We start from the raw sequence: 24113 nt of genomic DNA, 5'->3' as shown, positions 1-24113 counted from the left end.
ATGAATGTTCTGCCCAAATTACTGTATCTATTCCAGATGCTACCTCTAGAGATCCCAAATTATTTTTAAACCATTTGGATAAAATAATTTACAAATTTGTTTGGCATAGCAGGCGTCCCAGAATACACCTGAGAACGCTACGGCAGTCAAAACAAAATGGAGGTCGAAAACTCCCACACTTCAAGTACTATTTTTTGGAAGCACAAATGAGATGCTTGTTAATGGGGATGCAGAATGCCACACACACACACACACACACACACACACACACACACACACACACACACACACCTGTCAAAGCAATGGCAGATTTGACTAACATTACACTTAAAATATGGAATAAAATGAAGAGAGCATTAGGACTACCAAAGCGTTGTGTTACATACACCATCTATTGGAAGTAGATCAGTTGAAGACATTTGAACAGTTAAAAATGAATATAACACAAAATGAGTGGAACAAACTTCTAAAACCTACACCCATAGAAGAGTTTCTGATCTTTATACAGAATGGGAAGGATCATAAGAAAGTCATTAGTAAATTATATAACATTTTTATCTATGAATATGACAGAGTTACGTAGACAGAGGTGGGGGTGGAGATAAACATGGTCATAGCACAGGACACCTGGGAAGATATTTGTACAGAGGTTCACTCCGTCACAAACTCACATACATGGAAAGAATTCAAATGGAAGATGATTATTTGTTTCTTTAGAACTCCAGAAATAATGTCCAGAATAGGACAAAGTTATCCTAGCTCCTGTTGGAGGAAGTGTGGGACACATGTGGCTAACCACACTCACATACCTGTACCCCTGGAAACTAACTATGCACCATATGTCTGAGTTTTAGATGGAGATGATCTGTGGTGTACTTCCTTTTGTTTCTACTGTTGTTGTTGTCATTGGTTCTTAAGATTTTCTTTAACCTGTATCTTTATATATGACTTTATAGGGAATCTATATATGTTGTCAATATACAGTGTACATGTAATTGTATGAATCTAAAAGACAAACTACATTATTGTCCATTGTTAACATTGTAATATTATGTTATATTTTCTGGTTTAACCCCTTGCTGTTTTATTATTGTTGTGTTATGTATTGTTATACTGTATTGGTTCTTTGTTTTTATTTCACCTGATGTTTACAGATTCAAAGATGGCTATGTAGCAGAGAAACTCTACATTTTCTTACTGTACTGTGTTGGCTAAAAAAAAATAAAAACCAAGTTTAAAAAAGTAGTTATATGATAAATAAAAAAATAAAAAATCTAGACATTTCTTTTTCTATACAGAGAGCATTATTTTGATGCCAGTGGGCCAGAAATTTAAATAAATCTAAAAGTCATAATTCTGAATAAGTTGTTTTTTTTGTGTGTATTTACAAACTATTATTGTTTTTTTTATTATATATTATTTCTCAACGGGATAGGTAAAATTCAGGGACACATTTCACTCTAGGGCTACATTGTATACGTTAAGTTTTATAAGTGTGCAGGAGTAGGGGGTACATGGCTTCACGTTAAAGGTCTGAAGGGGTAAGCGACTGCAAAAAGTTTGGGAACCACTGCTGTAGAGGCTAAATCACCATGGTTACTTGTCCTGAATAAACTGGGCCGGCTTTCTGACTTGGGGATAAGTTCATCCAGGATAATAATTTTTCCAGGCTTTATCACCTATCCTGGTTTTGTACAACATCCCCCTAGAGTTCTTTACATATTTTATGTGTGTGTGTGTGTGTGTGTGTGTGTGTGTGTGTGTGTGTGTGTGTGTGAGACCTGTTTGAGTCCAGAGAACATGAAGGCCTCAGAAGGTTCTACAGCCATCTCCACCTCCTGGGCCAGAGCTGTTCTGTTCTCTATGTAGTAACAGACAGGAAGTGACTCCCTCACTCGGCCGAAGGACGGCACATCTACAGGGAGAGAGAGAAATGATAGAATGATAATGTGAATAATATTAACCAGTATAACATATAATAATAATAAAAATAATAAGAGCTAAGTCTTATATAGCGCTTTTCAAGGAACTCAAAGACGCTTTACAAATGAAAACAGACAAAGAGTGGAGGGTGCTATTGTAGGTTGTAGTAGGCGAGCTGAAACGGGAATGAGCCCCAGAGGGTCAGGGCAACGATAGCGAAGGCTCGTCCTCCAAGGTTTGGTGCTTTGATTTGGTGATGGGTTTGAGAGGGTTTATATCGGCAGAGCGCTGTAGGAGGGGCCAGTGAAGCTGTTAGAGGACGGGGTGATGTGGTCTCTGGAGCGGGTGTGGGTGAGGAGGCGCGTGGCGGAGTTTTGAACATATTGCAGCTTTTGTAAATCAGAGGAAGGGAGACCATACAGGAGGCTATTGTAGTAGTCAAGTCTTGATGTGATAAATGTGTGGATGAAAGTTTCAACAGCAGATGTGGAGAGGGTGGGGTGGAGACGAGCAATGTTACGGAGGTGCAAAAAGGCAGTTTTGGTGATCTGACGGATGTGGGGCCTAAGTACAAGTGTGGGGTCAAAAATGAAACCAAGATTACAGATCTGGGGAGAGGTGGTGACTGTATGGCCATCGACGAAGTGAGTGAAATCCTGTTCCAGAGGTGAGAGAGGAGTTGATGTCCATAATGAGTGGGCTGAGGCAGGGGAGGCAGAGCTTGACCACTGCAGATAGAATGGGGTCCAGTGGGCAGGTGAGGTGGATTTTGTTGAAGTGGTTGGTGAGATCAGTTTGTGTGATAACTGATAGGGAGGGGAGAGTGGTGTGAGATGGAAGGGATGAGTCGGGTTGAGGGTCTGTACTGGGAGAGATGGTCACTGAGAGTTCATGGTGAATGCTCAGGATACCCTCAGGATGGCTTGAAGATGATCATCAGTAAGTCTGGATCTGTACTTGAACTTGTTGAAGTTCAAGGTGGAGAAAAACTTTTCACAAAAATACGTGCTCCTCAAAAAGGCACATGGTCTGCTTGAACACTTGGGAAAGCTCAGGGAAGCTGGGGGTTAATTCTCTCAAAACTTGTCCAAGCTTGTCTGTTTTTCCACTCACCTCCCTGAACTTGGCTTTGAGGTCAGAGTTGCACTGCAGGTCAATGAGCTCCATCTGAGGCACAGGAGGGCATCTTGCACATCAAAGGTGAAGGGGTACAAAAAAATGTGAAAAGTGGCTCTGTGTGTCTTGAAGTCTGCAAATCTGTTATCAAATTCCTTATACTTCAACATACTTCTCACCACTGAATGGTGTGCCAGCATCCACAAGTGCTTTGCATGTTGGGAAATGGCAGAGGTTTGTCTGAGAGAGCTGGGCTTTCCATAACACAAGTTTAGTGGAGAATGTTTTCACGTTGTCATAGCAGCACTGACCAGCTGCCCGTGGCCTTGTAACTTTTTGTTCAGTACATTCAGCTCATGCGTGATGTCAACAAGAAAAGCTAAGTCCATGAGCCATTTTGGATCACTTAGCACAGGAAAAGCCACCCCATCTTTCTCCATGAAGGCTTTTACTTCTGCTCTCAACTCAAAAAATCTCTTCAAGATGTTTCCCCTACTGAGCCAACGTACCTCTGTGAAGTAAAGCACATATTCTGACTCCATTTCCTCTAAAAAAGCAAAGAACTGCCAGTGCTTTAAGCCCCTGGACCTGATATGGTTGATGCATTTCACAACGACAGACATTTGCTGCAAAGGACCTGCTGATGGATAATGCAGTGCAGAGCCATGGCCTCCTCCACACCCTCCTCTTCCAGTTTCTTTGAACAAGTGTCACCAGTCCATTTTTCCTCCTTGTCATTGATCAGTTGTTATTCCAACAAACCTTTTCCATGGCAAACCAGCGTTCACAATGACACCACACAGTACATTCTCTTCGCACTAGTGTTCAGTGGGAGAAATGACGGAGTATGACGGTTCTGTTTGTGTCTTCATTGTTTATTTTGGCGTCGACTACGGCCTACAATAGTCAGGTTGTAACGACTTCCATTAAAGGCTGAGAAACCTTTGATAACGGCTTGAGTCACGTCATTGCAATAAATTATAAAACACACGGGTTGCACTAACATTACATTTTCACATTGTCCTGTGGGCCACAAATTATCGTCCCAAGGGCCGCAATTGGCCTGCGAGAATGAGACCTCTGATACAGTGTGTATGATACCAGAATAAAAAGCTGTGCGGGCTGATCTGTAATGATGTCTGTAATCCTTGTAGGCTTGTAGGTGTACAGTGAGTCCAGTTTTCTGATCTAGGCTTTCCAGTTGTCTGCGTTCTTCTTTGAGTTTGTGAAGTTTAGAGGTAAACCAGGGAGCAGAGCGGGAGAATGCAACTGTTGCAGTTTTAACTGGTGTGAGAGTATTAAGGCTGGATGTGAATGTGCGATTGTAATGAGGTACTTGGTAGACAGTGGTTTAGTTTTCAGGGATGCTCGGTGTGGAAATTGTGTTTGCAATATGGGAGGAAAGAGAGGTGAGACAGATGGACTGTAGGTTTTGGTAAGATATGGTGTGTATCTGCTTGAAATGAGGGCTGGGGAAATTGATGTAAAATGTTATGGCGAGATGATCAGATACAGTATGACCAGGTCTGTGTGAGAGAGGGTCAATATTAAGTCCAGTGGAGCAGACCAAGTCCAAGATTTGTCCACGGGTGTGGGTGGGAATGTTCAGATGTTGTATGAAATTGAAACTGTGTAAAATGACTAAGAAATCTGTGGTGGGTTTGGAGGTGGAAGAGTCGATGTGGATATTGAAGTCATCTACTAGTAATATGGTTAATAAAGTTGAGTTATAAATTCTGAGAAATGTGACAGGAAGGAAGAACTGGGTTTGGGAGGGTGATAAATGATTGAAATAGTCAAAAAAACTGGGGCCTGAAAGTTTAAATGAGAGGTGTTCAAAAGAGGGGGAAGGTGGGAGGGGGAGAGGGCGGAGCTTGAGAGTTAGGGAGAAATAGTCATGGTTTTTGCCAGGTTTCAGTTAAACAGATTAGGTCTCATTGTGAGTCCAGAATGAATTTGTTGAGAATGAGGCTTTTATTGTTAAGGGATCTTGTGTTCAATAGTCCAATTTTCAGAGGCTCTTGTTTTGAAGGGGGTGAAGCAGAAATGGGACCTGACCAAAGGTTGACGTGGTTCACGTGACGTAGGTTCTGATGATGTTGTGTGTTGCTGTAGAGATGCCGGGATGCGAAAGGTGAGGAAGTGTTGTGCCAAAGCTGTCATTCACAGTGGATATGTGGATTAAGTTTCTGCGTGAGCCTCTATGGATGTAGCAGCAGCATTGAGGTAGTCCAAAGGTTTTTGTTTCAGCGATGAGCTCGGGAGTAGGCGATGGATAGTGGTTTAGCTGGAGTAGCTGTTTTGCTGTGTAACGGAGAGCCATGAAGTTGATGGTGGAGCTTTGCAACCAAGGAAGCAGGGTGGAGAGCAGGAGAAGAACTAGGACCAGGAACTGCATCGTCAGGGAGTGAAGATTAAATCATCTTGGGTCAGGAGAAGATACCGTAGCCGCCCGAAAGCGCGGGTGTCAACCCGATCGATCCGGCGGCGTTGCCAACTATACAGTCCGTAATCCCAAACGCAGCCAAACCACACGGGGTCGGGTCCCTCGGTAGCACAGACGTGCAGGTGAGCGGGTCCAGGTAAGTGTTGAGGCAGTTTGGGTTAGTACTAACCAGTATTAACAGATGCTAGCATGAATAATATGAACCAGTATTAACTCATTCAGTGCCAATGACGTAATATTACGTCAATTATGTTTTTTCACAGAGCTTCCTAGAAAACACCCTGGTGGAGGTCCCTCGTCAATATCTAAGCTGTAGGGTGATGTAGTAACCAACTGTGCCCTGAAGGTGGCAGCAGTACACCTTTAGAGGATAGATTAGTCACTGATGCTACCATTAGCTAAGGAGGAAGAAGCAGGGACGAGGGAGATTATGGCGCTACGGAGTGATATTGTGACGTATCCAGCAGCTCACAGCTACACATACTAACACAGAACATGTGTGGACCTGAGTGGATAATTGATAATGTTGCGATCATGAGATAAAACCATCAAAAAACAGGGTGAGTGGTGACACTCAGCATATCTGGGAGGAGGAGGAAGTTACGTGTGTGGAGAATGACCTCTAACCCTATGACAGTAAGAAATTCATTCAACTCTGACACAGATAACATAATAATAATAATAATGTTTCCATCAAAAGCCTGGTCTCAGTGTTGTTTTTGTAATTTTATAGAAGGAAACTAATGTTCAGGTGTGACCAAAACAATAAAAATAGCTTCAAAGTCGCTAATAGGTTTTTTTTTTTTAGAAAAAGACGGTTTTCTCAGTTTTTTGTCACAAACTGGTGATTTGTGTGAAACTTTCCTCTATTCAACTGATGATTACAGAAGAACTAAACAAGCTAGAAACAAAATTATTTTTCTGATGAAATTAGAAAATCTAATCTGGTGTCAGATTTCAGATTGTCATAGTACAAAATATTCTGTGGGTCTTTAAAAATCAGTCAAAATGCTCAAAAACTGCTGGCACTGAATGAGTTAATAGATGATAACATGAATAATAATAACCAGTATTAACAGATGATAACATGAATGATACTAACCAGCGTTAATATAAACAGGAACAGGCTCCATCACAAACGCTGGGAGGGTGAATGAGGTCGTAATCTGAGGACTGTCTGAACATGAAGACTGTCTGTAACACACAGTGAGAACACGTCACCTAGCATCCACACTGTTAGCATGTGGTAGCATCCACACACTGTTAGCATGTGTTAGCACCCACAGTTAGCATGTGTTAGCATCCACACACTGTTAGCGTGTGTTAGCATCCACACACTGTTAGCATCCACACACTGTTTGCATGTGTTAGCATCCACACTCTGTTAGCATGTGGTAGCATCCACACACTGCTAGCATGTGTTAGCATCCATACTGTCAACATGTGTTAGCATCCAAACTGTCAGCATGTGTTAGCATCCAAACTGTCAGCATGTGTTAGCATCCAAACTGTTAGCATGTGTTAGGAGTTTCACGGGAACAGCAAAGTTAAACGGGCACTGATAGCTCTGTGTTTAAGAGTCAGTGATGATTTGCGCAGGTTTTTTTGGGAATTTTAGACAGTGTTTGATGTGTTTTAGGCAGTGTTTAATGCAGCCAGGGTAGGAGGGGGAGGGCGGTGCACCTTATCAGTGGTCCCCGAGAACATTATCTAAAAAAAAGAAACGTTCCTTGCCTCACAGTGATGGCGTTTAGTGTTGATTCTGTCCATTTCCGCGTTTAACCGTATTCATTGGTCGATTCCATGATTTATAGGGCCCTGTTAGTGTTCAGCTGCAGCTGAGGGGAGGGGCTGCACGTGTGTCTGTCTGTGTCTGCAGCAGCAAATAAAGTTGTGTCAATTGAAACAGGGCGTAGATTTGGAGATGAACCATAAATATATTAAGAGATGAACACGGCGCTGTTCGTGTTGATACTTTTGCAAGTGAGTATCATATCTGATACTCACTTTTTTGGAATCGATACTTTATCGGTATTGAGTTTTTTGACAACCAAAAAGTAATTTTTTTGTACAAAAAAAATAAATAACATATATTCTTTAAACATAAATAAAATCCTTAAAAAACTAAAATCAAGTATGTTCACTTTTGCACAAAACAAAACACTTGCACGTGATGTGTCTTTGCTCTAGACCAGGGGTCACCAACCTTTTTGAAACCAAGAGCTACTTCTTGGGTACTGATTAATGCGAAGGGCTACCACCTTGAGACCTCAAAATTAGGGAGATTTTCAAAAGAGCGGGGGGGGGGGGGGGGGGGGGTAGTTTGCTTTTTAAAGAGAAAATGAAATAATTCAATTTCACAGTGTTCTTTTATTTGAAAACACATATAAAGTAAAGAACAAATTCTACAGTACCCGTGCAAATGGTAAATGGTGGTAGTAGTAGAATAAATAAAATAAATAAAAAAAGATTAAACAAAAAAGGCATACATTGCATAAATTATCCATCAATCTGTGCAATGTATGCTTGAAATAAAAATAATCAACAAAAGGAAAATTAAACATAGCCTATACAACAACGGCTACAACCATAACAGAAACACTTCCCTACACATGGTTGGATTTGATTTTCTCCAGATTTCCTCACTGACATTGTCCGGGCGGACCATCCTTCACTGAGCGTCGTTTCCGGCCGGACAATAATAACGATTACACCTCTTCTTATGCGGTGTAATCGTTATTATTATTACAACAATATTATTATTACAATAATATAATTACACCACATAAGAAGAGGAAGAAGAGTCTTCTTCCTCTTCTTATGCAGTGTAATCGTTATTATTGTCCGGCTGGAAACGACGCTCAGTGAAGGATGGTCCACCCGGACAATGACGGGCAGAAATCAGGAGAAAATCGGGAGAATGGTGGCCCCGGGAGATTTTCGGGAGGTACACTGAAATTCGGGAGTTTCCCGGGAAAATCGGGAGGGTTGGCAAGTATGTATTAAACACAAAAAACACTTTACATTTTAAGTGTTTATATATATGTATTGTCATTTCTAAGTTACATGTAAGTGTGATTGAAACAAGAATAGCTAAATAAATAAATCTATATATATAAAAGCTCACTGGTAAGTGCTGCTATTTGAGCTATTTTTAGAACAGGCCAGCGGGCGACTCATCTGGTCCTTACGGGCGACCTGGTGCCCGCGGGCACCGCGTTGGTGACCCCTGATCTAGACCTTCATCATTAAACCCAAAGTGTTCCCATAGAAGAGAATTTGACTTGCCATGTTTACCAGCGTTTTTGCTGCGTTTCTCCTGCCATGTTTCAGACCACTAGCAACAACTTTCCTTGTCTTAGCCTGCTGGCTAGCTTTGGCTTTGAGAAGGGCGGGGCAGAGGGGAGGAGCTTGCATGAAACAACAAAGTAAGTAGTAAGGAAGTAAGTAACATGTATTTCTATAGCACCTTCCTCAGACAAAAAGTCACAAAGTGCTTCACAACACAGTTTACAATCTAAAACGCCATGACAACATGGAATCATAGCAGCCCAAGAGAAGCTAATTAAAAGCTTGAACAAATAAAAAGGTCTTCAGCTTTTGAAGGTGTCGACAGAGACAATAGAATGCAGAGAGAGCAGAAAATGGTTCCAAAGCCTGGAAAGATCTGTCTCCTCTGGTCCGAAAATGAGTGTGAGGAACCATCAGCAGATACTGATCCACAGACCTCAGAGCCTGAGCAGGGCTGTAAGGCTGGATAAGATACTGATGTAAGAAGGAACCTGACCCTACAAGGCTCTGAACGCTAGAACCACAATTTTAAAATGTATCCTAAAAGACACTGGCAGCCAATGAAGATTTTTTAGAACAGGAGATCTATGAGTCCTCCTATTAGTACGGGTCAGAATTCTCTCTGCAGAGTTTTGTACTAGTTGCTCCTTCTTGTTTAGACATGTGAATAAACTATTACAATAGTCTAAACATGAAAACACAAAAGCATGAATGATGAGCTCTAAATTATTCTGTGACACCTATTTCCTGAGTTTAGAGATGTTCCTTAGTTGGAAGAAGCAGTTCTTCATCAGATGTTTACAGTGCTGCACTAATGACAGGTCTTTGTCAAAGATAGCCCCCGAGTTTCTAAGGTTTGGTTTAGCAGACCGGCCACCCCAGTACTGTTTAAACCCTGGAATTGAGTCATCAGGGGCAATAATCAGTTATCGCTGAGTCATTGTTTTATATCCAATAAACAATGGAGTAAAGAGTTTAGCTTCTGCATCTCAGATGCTTAAAGGAGCAGTAGAGCTGGATATCATCAGCAAATAGGTGGTAAGAAACATCACTGAACCTTTGGACGATCTTTCCCAAGGGGGTCAAATACAACAAAAATAAGACAGAACCCAAAACGGAGCCTTGAAGGACTCCACACAACAAATCTGCTGACTCAGACATTATTTGGTTAGCTGTCACACTAAATCTACGCCCAGATAACTGCAGAACTGACGCTGTCAGTCCTACTTGATCCCTAAATCTTCTCAGCAGGACCTAGTGGTCATCGGTGTAGAAGGCTGAGGACAGATCCAGGAGAACCAGAACATTGCATTTTCCAGAATCAGCTGACATCATGATATCACTGGACACTTTCAGTAAGGCCGTTTCTGTGAGTGTTGTTTATGGAAACCAAACTGAAACGTCTCATGGACGTGACTTTGATCCAGGAAAGATGTCAGCTGATCACAGACCACCTTCTCAAGGATCTTAGACAGGAACAGGAGTTTAGAAATAGGCCTGAAACTATTGAGGTCCGTGGGGTCTAAACCAGTTTTTTTAAGTAGTGGCTCTACTATGGCATGTTTGAAAACATTTGGAAACACACCAGTAGACAGGGAGAAGTTCACCATTTTCGTAACACCAGGGACAATTACCTCAAACACTTTTTTAAAAAGCCTACAGGAAGAACGTCAGATGAAGAAGAGGAGGGCTCAATGTCACAGTCCTAAATGAGGACCACATGCTGGAGACAGGCTCAGAGACAGCAGAGGTACCACACGAAAGGGGCGGGATTTTTTCCTTAATTTCATCAGTAAAACATCTCACAAAGGCATTGCTGTCAGCTTCACAAGGCAGCAGGACCTGCAAGAGAATTTACCGTGTCAAACAACACTTTGGGATTTTTCTTGTTCAGTGTTACAAGTTGGCGGATATAAACAGATCTGGCATTCACAGCTATTTCATTGTACGATGACAAGATCCCTGAAATAAAGCCTGTGAACCTCAAGGTTTGTGGATTTCCACAAGCGTTCAGTCTTTTGACACAGTCTTTTAAGAATTAGGATGTCTTCATTTGTCCAAGGGCACACTTCTTTTTGTGTAGACAAGTTGGATTTAACAGGAGTCACCTGATCCAAAATAGTTAAAGTGCAGATCACACAAAACCAGACTATGATCACTCTAATGCACATCATTCACAGATACAATTAAAATGTCTAGGCCACGTGTAAAAACTAAGTCTAAAATATGTCCTTTTTGGTGAGTGGGCTCAGAAACATGTTGCTCAAAATGAAAAGCTTCAGTCAATGTTAGGAGTTCCATTGCAGAGCAAGATGAGCTGTCATCAACATGAAGGTTAAAAAGGATTAAAACAGAATCCAACTTTATCATAGAAGATAAAAGGTCACTAAAATCCTTTCAGAAGACATCAGGGCCAGGAGATCGGTAGATCTACACGTAGTAGAAAGGAGTTGATGAACCCATCTTGATCATCTGTGATTCAAAAGAAGCAAAGTCTTGAGATTGGATCATTTTACATGCGTAGTCGTCCCTGTGCACAATAGCCAGTCCACCACCACGGCGGCAGGGGCGTGGCTTCCCGACAGCAGAGCAGCCAGCTGGGCAGAGTTCATTTAGATGAATAAACTCTTCCTCTTTCTGCCAAGTCTCAGAAAGACACATAATATCCAGCTGTTCTCTAAGGAAAAGGTCGTTCAAAGAAAAAGATGTATTCGCTATTGAACCAGCATTGAACAATCCAATGTAAAATGTGGATGACGTCATGGAGGCAGTGTTCGTGGTACGCAGCAGGATTGGTAGAAGGTACGTCCAGCGGTCATGTGGGCTCCAGCTGGTCCTTGCGGTTAGAGCCGATGTAAACACGGCAGTGGAAGATGGCGACGAAGGTCCGTGACCAACACTCCAGCGCTGTGAAGGGTCCAGGGCACCCATTGAAGTCCGAGCAGGCGGCAACATGAACACGCTGTCGCGCACGTCGAGGAGAGGAATCCGGCGCAGGCACCGAGTGCATTTCCAGTGGCCGAAGACGGCGGAACCCAAGCGTGATGCAGCACGCCTACACTTGACCTGGACTGTAGACCATGAACCTCTTTTCCTGGTTCTCCTGTTGACCTTGCCCAGCGCCCAAAACAGCAGCAAGTATTCAGGTGAGTCCAGATAAATGATAAAAGGGGGAGGAAACGCTTGTTTGTACCTGTGTTGTGTATCAAAGACACCCTCCATTGACTCTCTGATGCTTAACATAGAGTCCTGATTATAAGTCCGTAAAGACACATACATTTGTTATTAGGGCTGATATGATCACATATGCTGGAACAATGACCATTAAAAATCTACACAGCAGGAGACGAGTCGTGGCACTGCCAGTCACAGGCGCCATCTTGACCAAGTGTCTAACAAAGTTAGTATTAATAATATGTGTGTGCCAAGCTTTATTATTTAGAGATGTCCAAAATAGTGTATTTGTTGTATTTAGCAAATAAAACATATGTTTTTAATGACTGTTTTTTTACGATTGTTATTTTTGTCATGGTTGGGTGTAATAATCAAAATCATAATTGAATTCGATTAATTGAGAAGCCCTAGCATGTGTTAGCTTATGTTAGCTTGTGTTCGTATGTGTTAGCAGCAGTACCTCCTCCATGAGATCAGGTAGTGTCCTGTAGCCACAGGACTAGTGCTGCTAGTGTTGGAGGTCAGTGGAGGACAACGGAGACAGAAACACTCAGTGGCACACTCCCCCTTCTGTAGGACCACTGTACACACACACACACACACACCCAGAGAGAGATAAGTCATTTAAACAAACAGAAAGAGAAAGAGAGAAGTGTACCTCTGTGTATCTGTGAGTTCAGCTGTGGGTCCAGCTGTGGAGCACTGGTGGTGAGATGAAGCAGCTGTAGAGATGAAGAGGTGAGCAGGAGAGGCCATGAAGAAGACGACAGGATGTCTGTGATCAACAGGAAGGGAATGTCCACTGGTAACTGGTCCAGGGCTTCAAACTGTAGCACAACAACACTACAATGAATAATCAATACACACCATCAATCCGTACTTAGGGCACTGATCAAACATTCTTCACTTTAGGATGAGCTCTGATCTCAGCCAGTTATTACAGCTACACACACCTAGAGTTGGTCCTCTGGAACTGGATTTACTCCCTCTCTAACTTCCTGGATTTAATCAGTGTGTGCTGTACTATGACGCTGGATAACTTCTTACCAGGATAAATCACCATGGTAACCTAGGTTAAATCACCATGGTAACCTAGTCTGGTCTAGGCCAGGTTATGAAGTAGATCAGATCTGAGTACTAAAGCCCCGCCTCCTGACCAATCAGATCTCTTGTAAAATGAGCTGTTCATTGTTATTAAATCCTAATTGGTGCAGATCTGACAGCTGAGTTTAGGAAATAAATATTATTAATGGATTAATTAATCCTTTCATTTAGTGATGACATCATTTAGGAAAGATATAGATTTATATCTGGTGGACTGATCTACAGTCAGCTGATGAAGCATCAACTCACTCATTCATACATTCATTTAGTCGCCTATTACAGCAGCACAACTTCTTACAATCCTGCTGCAAACTCCATAATTTCACATTTATTGATAACTTTGACCTCTTTTGGAAACGTGCTGATCTATTAAAAAAAGACAGTGTCCACCATAATTTACATGGAGCACAAACGCTAAAATTAAATCTACAGTCTGTGATTCACAACTCCACATGTTCATGACTAGCTGAGAATAAAACAGCAGTTACAACAAACACTTCCATAGATAAGCCCCTTACTCAAAATATAGAGCAATTATACCCCATAAACACTGTGCAGAACAACATGCAATACAAACTAAAGCCCACAATCGAGGAGTTAACCATAAAAATCTCATTAAAATTAAAACTACAAACAGAACACAAAACAATGAAGAAACTATTAAATGTGGACTATTAAATATCAGATCACTTTCATCTAAATCCCTCTTAGTGAGTGATCTTATAACTGACCATCAATTAGGTGTACTATGCCTCACAGAAACTTGGCTCAAAAATGAAGATTTTATTGCTCTTAATGAAGCCAGCCCTCCCAATTATGGTAATTACCATATTCCCCGTGAGAGTGGTTGGAGAGGAGGAGTGGCAGTAAGCTTATCAGGTACCCCAAAAACCAAACTTAACCAAAATTCAAATTTGTACTCCCAAAAACAAGATAGAAAAACCCACTTTATTGGTTATAGTTTACCGTCCTCCTGGTCCATAATCAGAGTTTCTCTCTGAATTTTCTGACTTTCTCACTCATCTGGTGCTGAGCACTGATAAAGCTATCATAGTAGGTAACTATAACATTCACCGTGATGATGAAAACAGCCTAAATAAATTATTAATCTCACTATTAGATTCAATCTGCTTTACACAAAATGTAAAAAAAAAAAAATAAAAAAAAAAAATAATGATGTGATTTTGCTCTAAATGTCAAATGAATTTCTGTGAATGCAACCATGTCGGAAATGAACTGAATAAAATAAAATAAAAAAATAAACAAACCAACTCATTATCTTAATCATGCCCCGGACCTTGTTCTAACATATGGTTTAGATATTGATCACCTGACAATATATCCTCAAAATCCTATCCTTCACTTCCTGTTAATCTTTGAATTCAGAATATCAGCTTGCTTAAACTCTGAGAGAAAAGTACAAAGTAGATCACTGTCTGAGAAAGCTGTAGCAAGATTTAAAGATTTAGCTCCATCATTTCTTACCTCTGATTCATATGATATTTAAACAGAGAGTAGCTATCAATGCCTAACGACAGAGAAAATAGATCATCTTATTAACAGTGCAATGTTGTCACTGCACACAGCTCTGGATGCTGTTGCTCTGCTTAAAAAGAAGACGATATTTCATAAAAAGGTCGCTCCCTGGTATAATTCTGAATTGAGTCTTTTAAGAACAGGCATCACGAAAATTAGAAAAGAAGTGTCTCTCCTCAGACATGGTAGAAGTTCTTACTGCCTGGAGAGAAAGTTTGTCAGCTTATAAAAAAAGCTCTTCACAAATCTAGAACCTCCTATTATTCAACTTTAATAGAGGAAAACAAAAACAATCTATGGTTTCTATTCAACACTGTAGCCACGCCCACCAAAAGCCACAGCACTGTTGAACCCTCTATTCCTGTCAACCTGAGCAGTGACGACTTCATCATCTTCTTTACTGATAAAATTATAACAATTAGAAACAAAGCTAATGTCCCCCCTGCAGGGGTGCTCAATACTTTATTAAACAAAGCAGCTCCTGAAATATCCCCAAAATGCAGCTTTTATTGACATAGTTTCACTCCAATTGGTCTATCTGAACTGACCTCAATAGTTAGTGCTTCTAAACCAACAACCTGTCTTTTATTTATTTATTTCTTTATTTAAGTAGGGACAGTACATATTAATGAACATTCAAAAAAATGTAAATATGCCAGATTGTAGCCAATGGCTAATTTCCATCTGTTGTCCCCAGACAGGCTGATGTGATAAAATGTTACAGTTAACAATGAGACATGGCGAGACACAAAACAATATATAAAAGGATTACATACAGGACAAAAAACATGGGGATCATAAAATACAGTAACTTTTCATGTAAATGGAACATTGGGACCAGGACAACTACACTCAAGAGAAAAGACAGGATGCTGTGGGCCAAGAAATGTACAGGAGAAAGAAAAGCAGTTCACTTCCACATAGTCAGGGTTGGTCAGTCACAGGAGTGCAACAATACATTTACATTATCATAATAATTTATTTAAAGTGCCACTGTGCATTGCAAATAGCCCTGAATTGCCTTTTAATAAAAAATAAAAAAAATAAAATAAAAGTATATATATATTTAAAGTGCTGCAGTGTATTGCACACAGCCCTAAGGTGCTTCTTTCTCTAAAATTTGTATTTAAAGTGCAACAGTGCATTGCACGTAGATGCATCATAAAAATATTAGTTCAAATCACTTGTGGTCACAAGTCTGTGTTGAGCTGAGCCACTCCTTTAAATGACTTTTAAAGGTGTTAAAGCTGTGGTTGGTAAACTGTTCCACTGAACGCTGCCTTTGTAGGACAAGACGTTTTGACCAAAGGTAGTTTTTCTCACAGGCACCTGACAGTCACCCCTGCTTATGGCCCTAGTGGTCCTCGAGGTAGTTGTTCTGTATTTAATGTAATTATTAAGAGGAGGTGGAGCCTACCCATGTAAGCTCTTATAAATAAAACTTACATCTTTGAATTTTATGAAGTTTTCAAAGCTCAGTAGATTATACTTTGAAAGAATACTGCAATGGTGGTATGTAGATGGTTTTTTGTCAAGAATTTTCAAAGCTTTTTTTATAAAGCCTCTCAATTGGTTGAGAATTGTTACACCAGTCAGAGACCAGCTGGTTATACAGTAGCTTACATGGGAAATAATCATACAGTGTAAAAACATCATAGCAGCTTGATTAGTCATTGATCTTCTTATCTGGCTAAAGTTAGACACATTGTATTTAATTATTCTTGTTATCATTTTGACATGACTCTTGAAGGAGAGTGTAGAGTCTAACAACACTCCTAAATATTTACATTCCTTCACTAATTGCAGTTCTTGATTTCCAAAATAAACATTGGAGCGGGTAATATTGGGGGCCTTTTTAGAAAAAAACAGACAATTTTGTGCGTATTTAACTGAAGACAGGAAGTGATGTTTTGACACATGTGTAGATCACTGTATCATCAGCGTATAGCTGCATGTCCACACCCTTGCAAACATCTGGCAGATCATTAATGAAAAGTGAAAATAAAATGGGCCCCAGGATGGATCCTTGGGGGACCCCTAGTGGACAATCCAAACAAGATGATGTCACTCCATTGACCATGGTGGCTTGTTTTCTGTTTGACAAATATGATGTCATCCATTTTAAGGCTTGGTCAAAAAAATTAAAAAATTGCAACTTTAACAGGAGTATGATATGATTCACTACATCAAAAGCTTTTCTCAAATCTAAGAAAACTGCTCCTACATAACTGTTTTTATCCAAACTATTTTTAATTTTTTCTAGAAACATTGCTATAGCAGATACAGTGAGTGATGTGTATGAAAGCCAAACTGCATGAGATGCAAAGGAGTTTGTTCATACATTAAATGTTCAGTTAACTGTTTAAAAAACCATTTCTCCAGGACCTTTAAAACACTGGCTTTATGCTAATTAGTCTGTAGTTATTCATATGACTTTTATCACCTGCTTTAAAAATAGGGTAACTGTGGTCACCTTCCATGTATACGGTACAATGGAGTGCTTTACAGACAGATTCATTAAATGGGTAATTGGATATGTTAGGGCCATTTTATGAGTTTTAATGAGGTCAACGTCAAAACCATAATAATCTTTAGCTTTGGAGTTTTTTATGATATTTATGATTTTTACAACATCTGCCTCATAAATAGGTTTTAATTTAAAAGTTTGACTGTTTGCTTCAGTGTCGTAGGATATTTCCGGTGTTTTGAAACATGCAGTTATTTCCTCAACAGAGCGTAGGAACGATGAGTTCATCTCTTGTGCTAGTATAGCACAATCATTCACTGGTTGGTTGTTCATTTACAGTTCATTTGTATCTTTCTTTTTCTGCCTCACTAGAAGTTTATTAATATTCTGCCATATTTGTTTTCCATTTCCATTGGCATTTTTCATAATATTAATAAAAAAAATTTGCTTTTGCTTTTCGTGTTTCTGATGTTACTTTATTTCTCATTGATGTATATTTTTTTTTAGATCCAATCCCAACTCCACTATTTAAAGATGTTCTTCCACTAATCAGCACTAATATGATGAACTACATTAATACATCTATAGTAACAGGTAATGAACCACAGGCCTTTAAAACCACTGTAATCAAACCTCTCCTTAAAAAACAACCTTTGATCCAAGTGACTTGTCCAATTATAGACCAATATCTAATCTACCTTTTATTTACAAAATTATTGAAAAAGTCATCACAGGTCAACTATGTGATCACCTTCATAGGAACAATTTATAGAGAGCTTTCAGTCTGGCTTTAGAGCCAATCACAGCACAGAGACTGTCTTAGTAAAAGTAACCAATGATCTCCTCTTAGCCTCAGACAGAGGGTTGGTCTCAGTTCTAATGATCTTAGATCTCAGTGTAGCCTTTGATACAGTGGATCATCATCTACTGCTGCAGAGACTGGGATTAAAGAAACAGCGCTGGGTTGGTTTAAATCCTACGTATCAGACAGAACCACTTTGTTCATGTTAATAATCTCTCCTCAGCCAGAGTTAATCATGGAGTTCCACAAGGTTCAGTTTTAGGACCAATACTCTTTACATTATATAAGCTTCCACTAGGTAACATTATCAGAGAACATAATATACATTTCCATTGCTATGCAGATGATACACAGCTTTATCTCTCAATGAAATCAGATGAAACTCATCAGTTATTAAAACTCCAGGTTTGTCTTAATGACATCACATCCTGGATGAGTCGTAACTTTCTCCTTCTTAACCAGGATAAAACCAAAGTGATTTTATTTGGTCCAAAACACCTCAGAGATAAATTATCAGAGTAAATAGTGTCTCTAGATGACATTACTCTGTCACCCAGCACCACAGTTAAAAACTTAGACATTATCTTTGATACTGACTTATCCTTTAATTCTAATATTAAACAAATCACAAGGACAGCCTTCTTCTACCTCTGTAATATCTATAAAATCAGGAATATCTTGACCCAGAGTGATGCTGAAAAACTAATCCGTGCATGTGTTACATCTAGATTAGATTAGTGTAACTCTATACTGTCAGGATGTCCTAGTAAGTCACTAAAAAGTCTCCAGTTAATTCAGAATGCTGCAGCTAGAATACTAACAGGTACTAACAGGAGAGAACATATTTCTACAGTATTGGCTTCCCTTCATTAGCTTCCTGTAAAATCTACAATAGAGTTTAAAATCCTCCTGTTAGCATACAAAGCTCTACATGATCTAGCTCCTGTATATCTATAGAGACCTGTTAGTGTCCTATCATCCAGGTAGATCACTCTGCTCTCAGTCTGATGGTCTTCTAGAAGTTCTTAACGTATCTAGATGTAGAACAGGAGGCAGAGCGTTCAGCTACCAGGCTCCTCCCCTTTAGAACCAGCTCCCAGTCTAGTAAAGGAGGCTGCTACTCTCTACCTTTAAGGCTAAACTCAAAACCTACTTATTTGCTGAAGCGATTAGCGTATAATAGCATTAATCTAACCACTAGAGCAGACATGGGGTCGTCTATAAACAGTCACATTTACAGACCTTAGAGTCACTGTTAGCTTATCAATAAACAGGAAGAGATTGATCATCTTTATAATAAGTGCTGACTAGGCACTGGGAGTGAGGCCCAAGGCCAAGACAGGTTGACTTGATAATAATGTATCATATATCACATGTACTGTATATACTGATCCAGGATATAATGATCCAGGATATAATGATCCAGATATATTGATCCAGGATATATTGATCCAGGATATATTGATCCAGAATATACTAATCCAGGATATACTGATCCAGGATATATTGATCCAGGATATATTGATCCAGAATATACTGATCCAGTATATATTTCATTTCATTTTCATTTCATTTTATTTATTCTTTTTTCATGGTAATGCAACATAAATTGGTACAACAATCCAGCAAACACAACAATAATATATTCCATGAAAAGAAGAACAGGAGTAGGATGAAGAAAAAATCTTATAAACTCCTCCCCCATTCTTAACAAAAACGTTATAAATTAGATGGCCTCAACGATGCCAAAAGATAACAATAGCCCAGAACAGATGTAATCAACTTTTGATTTTAACAATTTTCACTTTTTTTTATTATTTTTTTTATTTTATTTCTCAATTATTATAAATGATTTTGCTAAAACAGTTGTTGTAAATTTAACAATTTTCACATTCATCTTTATACAAGTTAAGTATGTGCTGTTTATACTTATATTTGTTTTCTAGAGAGTTCCATTGCATCACACCAGATACTGAGACACACATTTTTTGAGGGTATTTCCTGCAAAAGGTTGTTTTAAGTCATTATTTCTTCTGCTTGTCTCACTGTTTACAGTAAAAAGGGTTTGAAGTCCATGTGGTAACAGACAGTGTTTTGCTTTATGAACAACTAATAAAGTTTGTAAAGCAACCAAGTCCATCAGTTTGAGTAGTCCTGACCTCAGAAACAGTCCTGTGGTATGCTCTCTTGGAGCAACTCCATTAATTATTCTTATAGCCCTTTTTTGCAAAAGAAATAAGGGCGTTAAATTAGTAATATAAGAATTACCCCATATCTCCAAACAATACATTAAATATGGCAAAATAAAGGAGCAATATAGAATTCTCATTGCCTTGTAATGCAACATAAACTTTACTTTACTCAAAACGGCAATGTTTTTACAAATTTTATTTCTTACGTAAGCTATGTGCGACTTCCACTTAAATTTTTCATCAATGAGAACTCCTAAAACCTAAATTCTGACACTCTCTCAATAGTTATTCCATTTAAAGTTAAATTAACACTATCAGGATATTTTTGATTTGTGAACAACATACATTTTGTTTTGCTTAAGTTTAACGACAATTTGTTTTTATTAAACCATTTCTGAAGTTGGACCATTTCTTGCTCAACAGTTTCCATTAATGTTCCTAAGTTCTTCCCCGATACAAAAAAATTAGTATCGTCCGCAAAAAGAACAAATGGTAAAATCTTTGATTCCTCACAGAGGTCATTAATATATAAAGTAAAAAGTTTGGGCCCCAGCACAGAGCCTTGAGGGACTCCACACTGTATTGTTTCTAACTTAGATTCATGACCTATATACTCTACATATTGTTGTCTATTTTCCAAGTAACTACTAATCCAGTTTAAAACTACACCTCTAATGCCATATGTCTGTAATTTAGATATCAATATACCATGATCGAGAGTGTCAAAGGCCTTTTTAAGGTCAATAAAAACTGTGTGATTTTTATTTTCCAGTTCTGTAGTAATGTCCTCTGTGATTTTCATCAAAGCCATAGCTGTTGAGCGGGTGTTTCGAAACCCAAACTGATTATCATGTATCAAGGAATGTTTTTCAAGAAAATAATCAAATTTTTCAACAAAGAGTTTCTCCAGAATTTTGGAAAATTGAGAAAGCAAAGATATAGGCCAATAATTTGTGAGACTATGCCTATCACCCGATTTAAAAAGTGGAACAATCTTAGCCACCTTCATTTTATCTGGAAAGAAACCTGTATTAAAAGACAAATTGATTATATATTTTAATGGTCTAATAATACAATGTATAGTTTCTTTGACAATATACATATCTAAGCCATCACTATCGCATGAATATTTACATTTCAATTTAGAGACAGTAGAAATAATTTCACTCTCACTAACTTCACCAAGAAATAGGGATTGCATAACTCTACTTTCACCTATCCAGCTTTTATTTTCGTTATGCACTGGTATAGATTTAGCAAGATTTGGACCAACATTGACGAAAAATGAATTAAATTCAACAGCCATTTGTACACCACTTACCTCTGTATTCTGTTGGTTCATTAAGTATAATGGCAGACTACAATTCATTTTACTGCCCATAACCTCCCTTAAAACTTTCCACATTCCTTTGATATTACTTTTGTTTTCCATCAACAAATTTGTATAATAATCTTTCTTTGCACGTCTCATTACGGTGGTCAACTTATTTTTATAGGCTTTATATTTTTTTTTCTGCATTTACTGTCCGATATTTTACAAAGTCGCAATAAAGCTTATTCTTCTTTTTGCAAGATTTCAATATACCCTTTGTTACCCAAGGTTTGTTGTTTTTTTTTTGCTATATCATTCAATATTTTTGTTGGGCAATTTTTATTATATAACCATAGATACTTTTTAAAAAATGATTCATAAGCCTTATTTACATTATTTGTACTATAAACATTTTCCCAGTGTTCTTTCATAAGATCATCCCTAAATGTATTTAGTCTTTCTTCAGTTCTTGACCAAAGAACTTTACTGCACTTTTCTTTGTCTGTTTTTACTTTACAAAAATTAGTTACAAATATAGGTAAATGATCAGTTATATCATTTATCAGAAGACCACTTTTGACTGTTTTTTCAAAAATATTAACAAAAATGTTATCAATTAATGTGGCACAACTGGAGGCTATTCGGCTAGGCCTGGTAATGGTTGGATAAAGGTCTCTGCTATACATTAAATGTAGGAAATCTGAACTACTAGTATGATTAGACACATTCAAGAGATTTATGTTGAAGTCCCCGCAAATTATAGACAGTTTATTTTCATTCATCCCAACTAATAATTGCTCCAGCTTGTTATTAAATGCTGTTATGCTGGACCCTGGAGTTCTATATATGCATGTGACAACAATATTCCTCTGTTTCTTCATTTCAATCTCAACAGTTAAACATTCCATTAAATCTTCTGTTGCAGTAGTCATACACTCAATTGTTTTGCATTTCAGCTCACTGCTAACATAAAGAGCAACCCCCCCCCTCCTCTCTCCTTGATCCGATTGACATAAAACAATTCATATCCCTCAAAATGAAATTACGCATCCTTCTCATCCGTTAACCACGTCTCAGACAGAGCTATGACAATTTATTTTGTAATGTGTTCAAATAATCATGTATTTTACTAAAATTTGAATACAGGCTTCTACAATTCAAATGAATAAGAGAAAATGAACCAACCGTTTCTATATTATTATTAAATTCTGCGTCTGTATAATATTTACATGTATCATTTATGTTTGGAAATAAATTTGATTCGGAATCCAGTTCATCATAGACATATACACGACTTGTGTTTTCAGCTTGTGTAAGTATATGTTCACACACTGCGGACATCGCACTTAATTATACATATAAGCACTAGCCACAGTGTAGTCTCCACATACCTTAATCATCGACTGTTTTATCATTTTCATAACTGTTCAAGGAAAGTCGAAGAGAGTCAACGCTGGCTGTTATTTCCCCAGCGGGAGCATGCTTGCTCCTACTGCGGGGGGACTGCCATCCCGCAGCCCGCAGCGCTGAGTCCCAATCCGGCTCTTTTCTTGGGACTTCCATCGTTACACCAAAGTCCTTTAGACCCTCAGCTGCTTCTCGTGGGTTTTCAAAAGTCTTAGTCTTTCCATCCTGCAGAAACAGCATGAGTTTTGCGGGGTAGAGAACGCGAGACTTGATTTTTCGCTCCTGGAGTTGTTTCCTTGCGCTCCTGTATTTTGCGCGCTCCTTGAACACTTCGGTGGTGTAATCCTCGTCAAAATATATCCTTTGATCGTTAATACGAATGTCCTTTAGTGACCATGCAGCACTCGTAGTTTCTCCTTAAAACTGCGAAAACAAACGACGATAGATCTGGTGAAGTCTGCAGCAGCGCGTCCCACGGAGACACCTGTTCCTGCGACGCGATTCACCCTTTCAATGTAAATCTCCTCCCGGATACAAAGCTGCTCACGAATTAGCTTTTCTATAAACACAATCATATTGCTGCCTTCTGTTTTCTCCGGTACTGAGTAAATTCTTAAATTATTTCTCCGAGAACGGCCTTCCAGATCCTCACACTTCTCCTCAAGATACTTTGTTTACGCATCAGATGAAACAGCACTTTAGTCAGATCCATGTTACGGTCCTCGTTATCCGCAATCCTCTGTTCGGCGTCATCCACCCTTGTTTTTAATTCTTCGAAGTTCAGCTTTATGTCGCTCACCTCCTTCCTCAGCACACCAAAGTTTCCTGCCGTTTCAGTTCGAAACAGTTTGAGTTCCTTCAGTATTTCTGAAGTAGCATCGGCGCTACCAGCACCCTTTTCCTCCACGCAGGTTTAGCTTGCTGGCGTGGTATCCAACTCGCCTCGTTTTTGGCTTGATTTTGGCATTATTTGGCGTTCCTTTTTTCTTTGAATGATAACTTGATGTGTCAAGTTGACCTACAGTTTATGTGAGTCCACAAGCAGTAGTCAATATTTCAAGTTTTAGCTTTTGTTTGTCAAGCGTGGCACCGGCTGTTCGGCCATCCGGTTGATCCAGGATATAATGATCCAGGATATAATGATCCAGGATATAATGATCCAGAATATACTGATCCAGGATATAATGATCCAGGATATAATGATCCAGTATATATTGATCCAGAATATACTGATCCAGGATATATTGATCCAGGATATAATGATTAAGGATATATTGATCCAGAATATACTGATCCAGGATATATTGATCCAGGATATAATGATCCAGGATATATTGATCCAG

The 24113-nt window shown here is 39.0% G+C and overlaps 1 protein-coding gene across 1 annotated transcript in view; it reads right to left on the bottom strand.

Moving 5' to 3' along the window:
* trappc11 (trafficking protein particle complex subunit 11) overlaps positions 1-24113 on the bottom strand; it is a 90968-nt gene that overhangs the window by 22204 nt on the left and 44651 nt on the right. Inside the window, exons 25-28 of the mRNA XM_028459422.1 lie at positions 12609-12777; positions 12411-12531; positions 6588-6679; positions 1782-1915 (exon numbers count right to left, since the gene is read on the bottom strand). Coding sequence (XP_028315223.1) covers positions 1782-1915; positions 6588-6679; positions 12411-12531; positions 12609-12777 — 516 coding nt within the window. The remainder of the gene's footprint in view (positions 1-1781; positions 1916-6587; positions 6680-12410; positions 12532-12608; positions 12778-24113) is intronic.

This window comes from Gouania willdenowi, chromosome 10, assembly GCF_900634775.1.
Source record: "Gouania willdenowi chromosome 10, fGouWil2.1, whole genome shotgun sequence".
Taxonomy (NCBI): domain Eukaryota; kingdom Metazoa; phylum Chordata; class Actinopteri; order Blenniiformes; family Gobiesocidae; genus Gouania; species Gouania willdenowi.
This window is presented reverse-complemented; position numbering and strand designations above follow the sequence as displayed.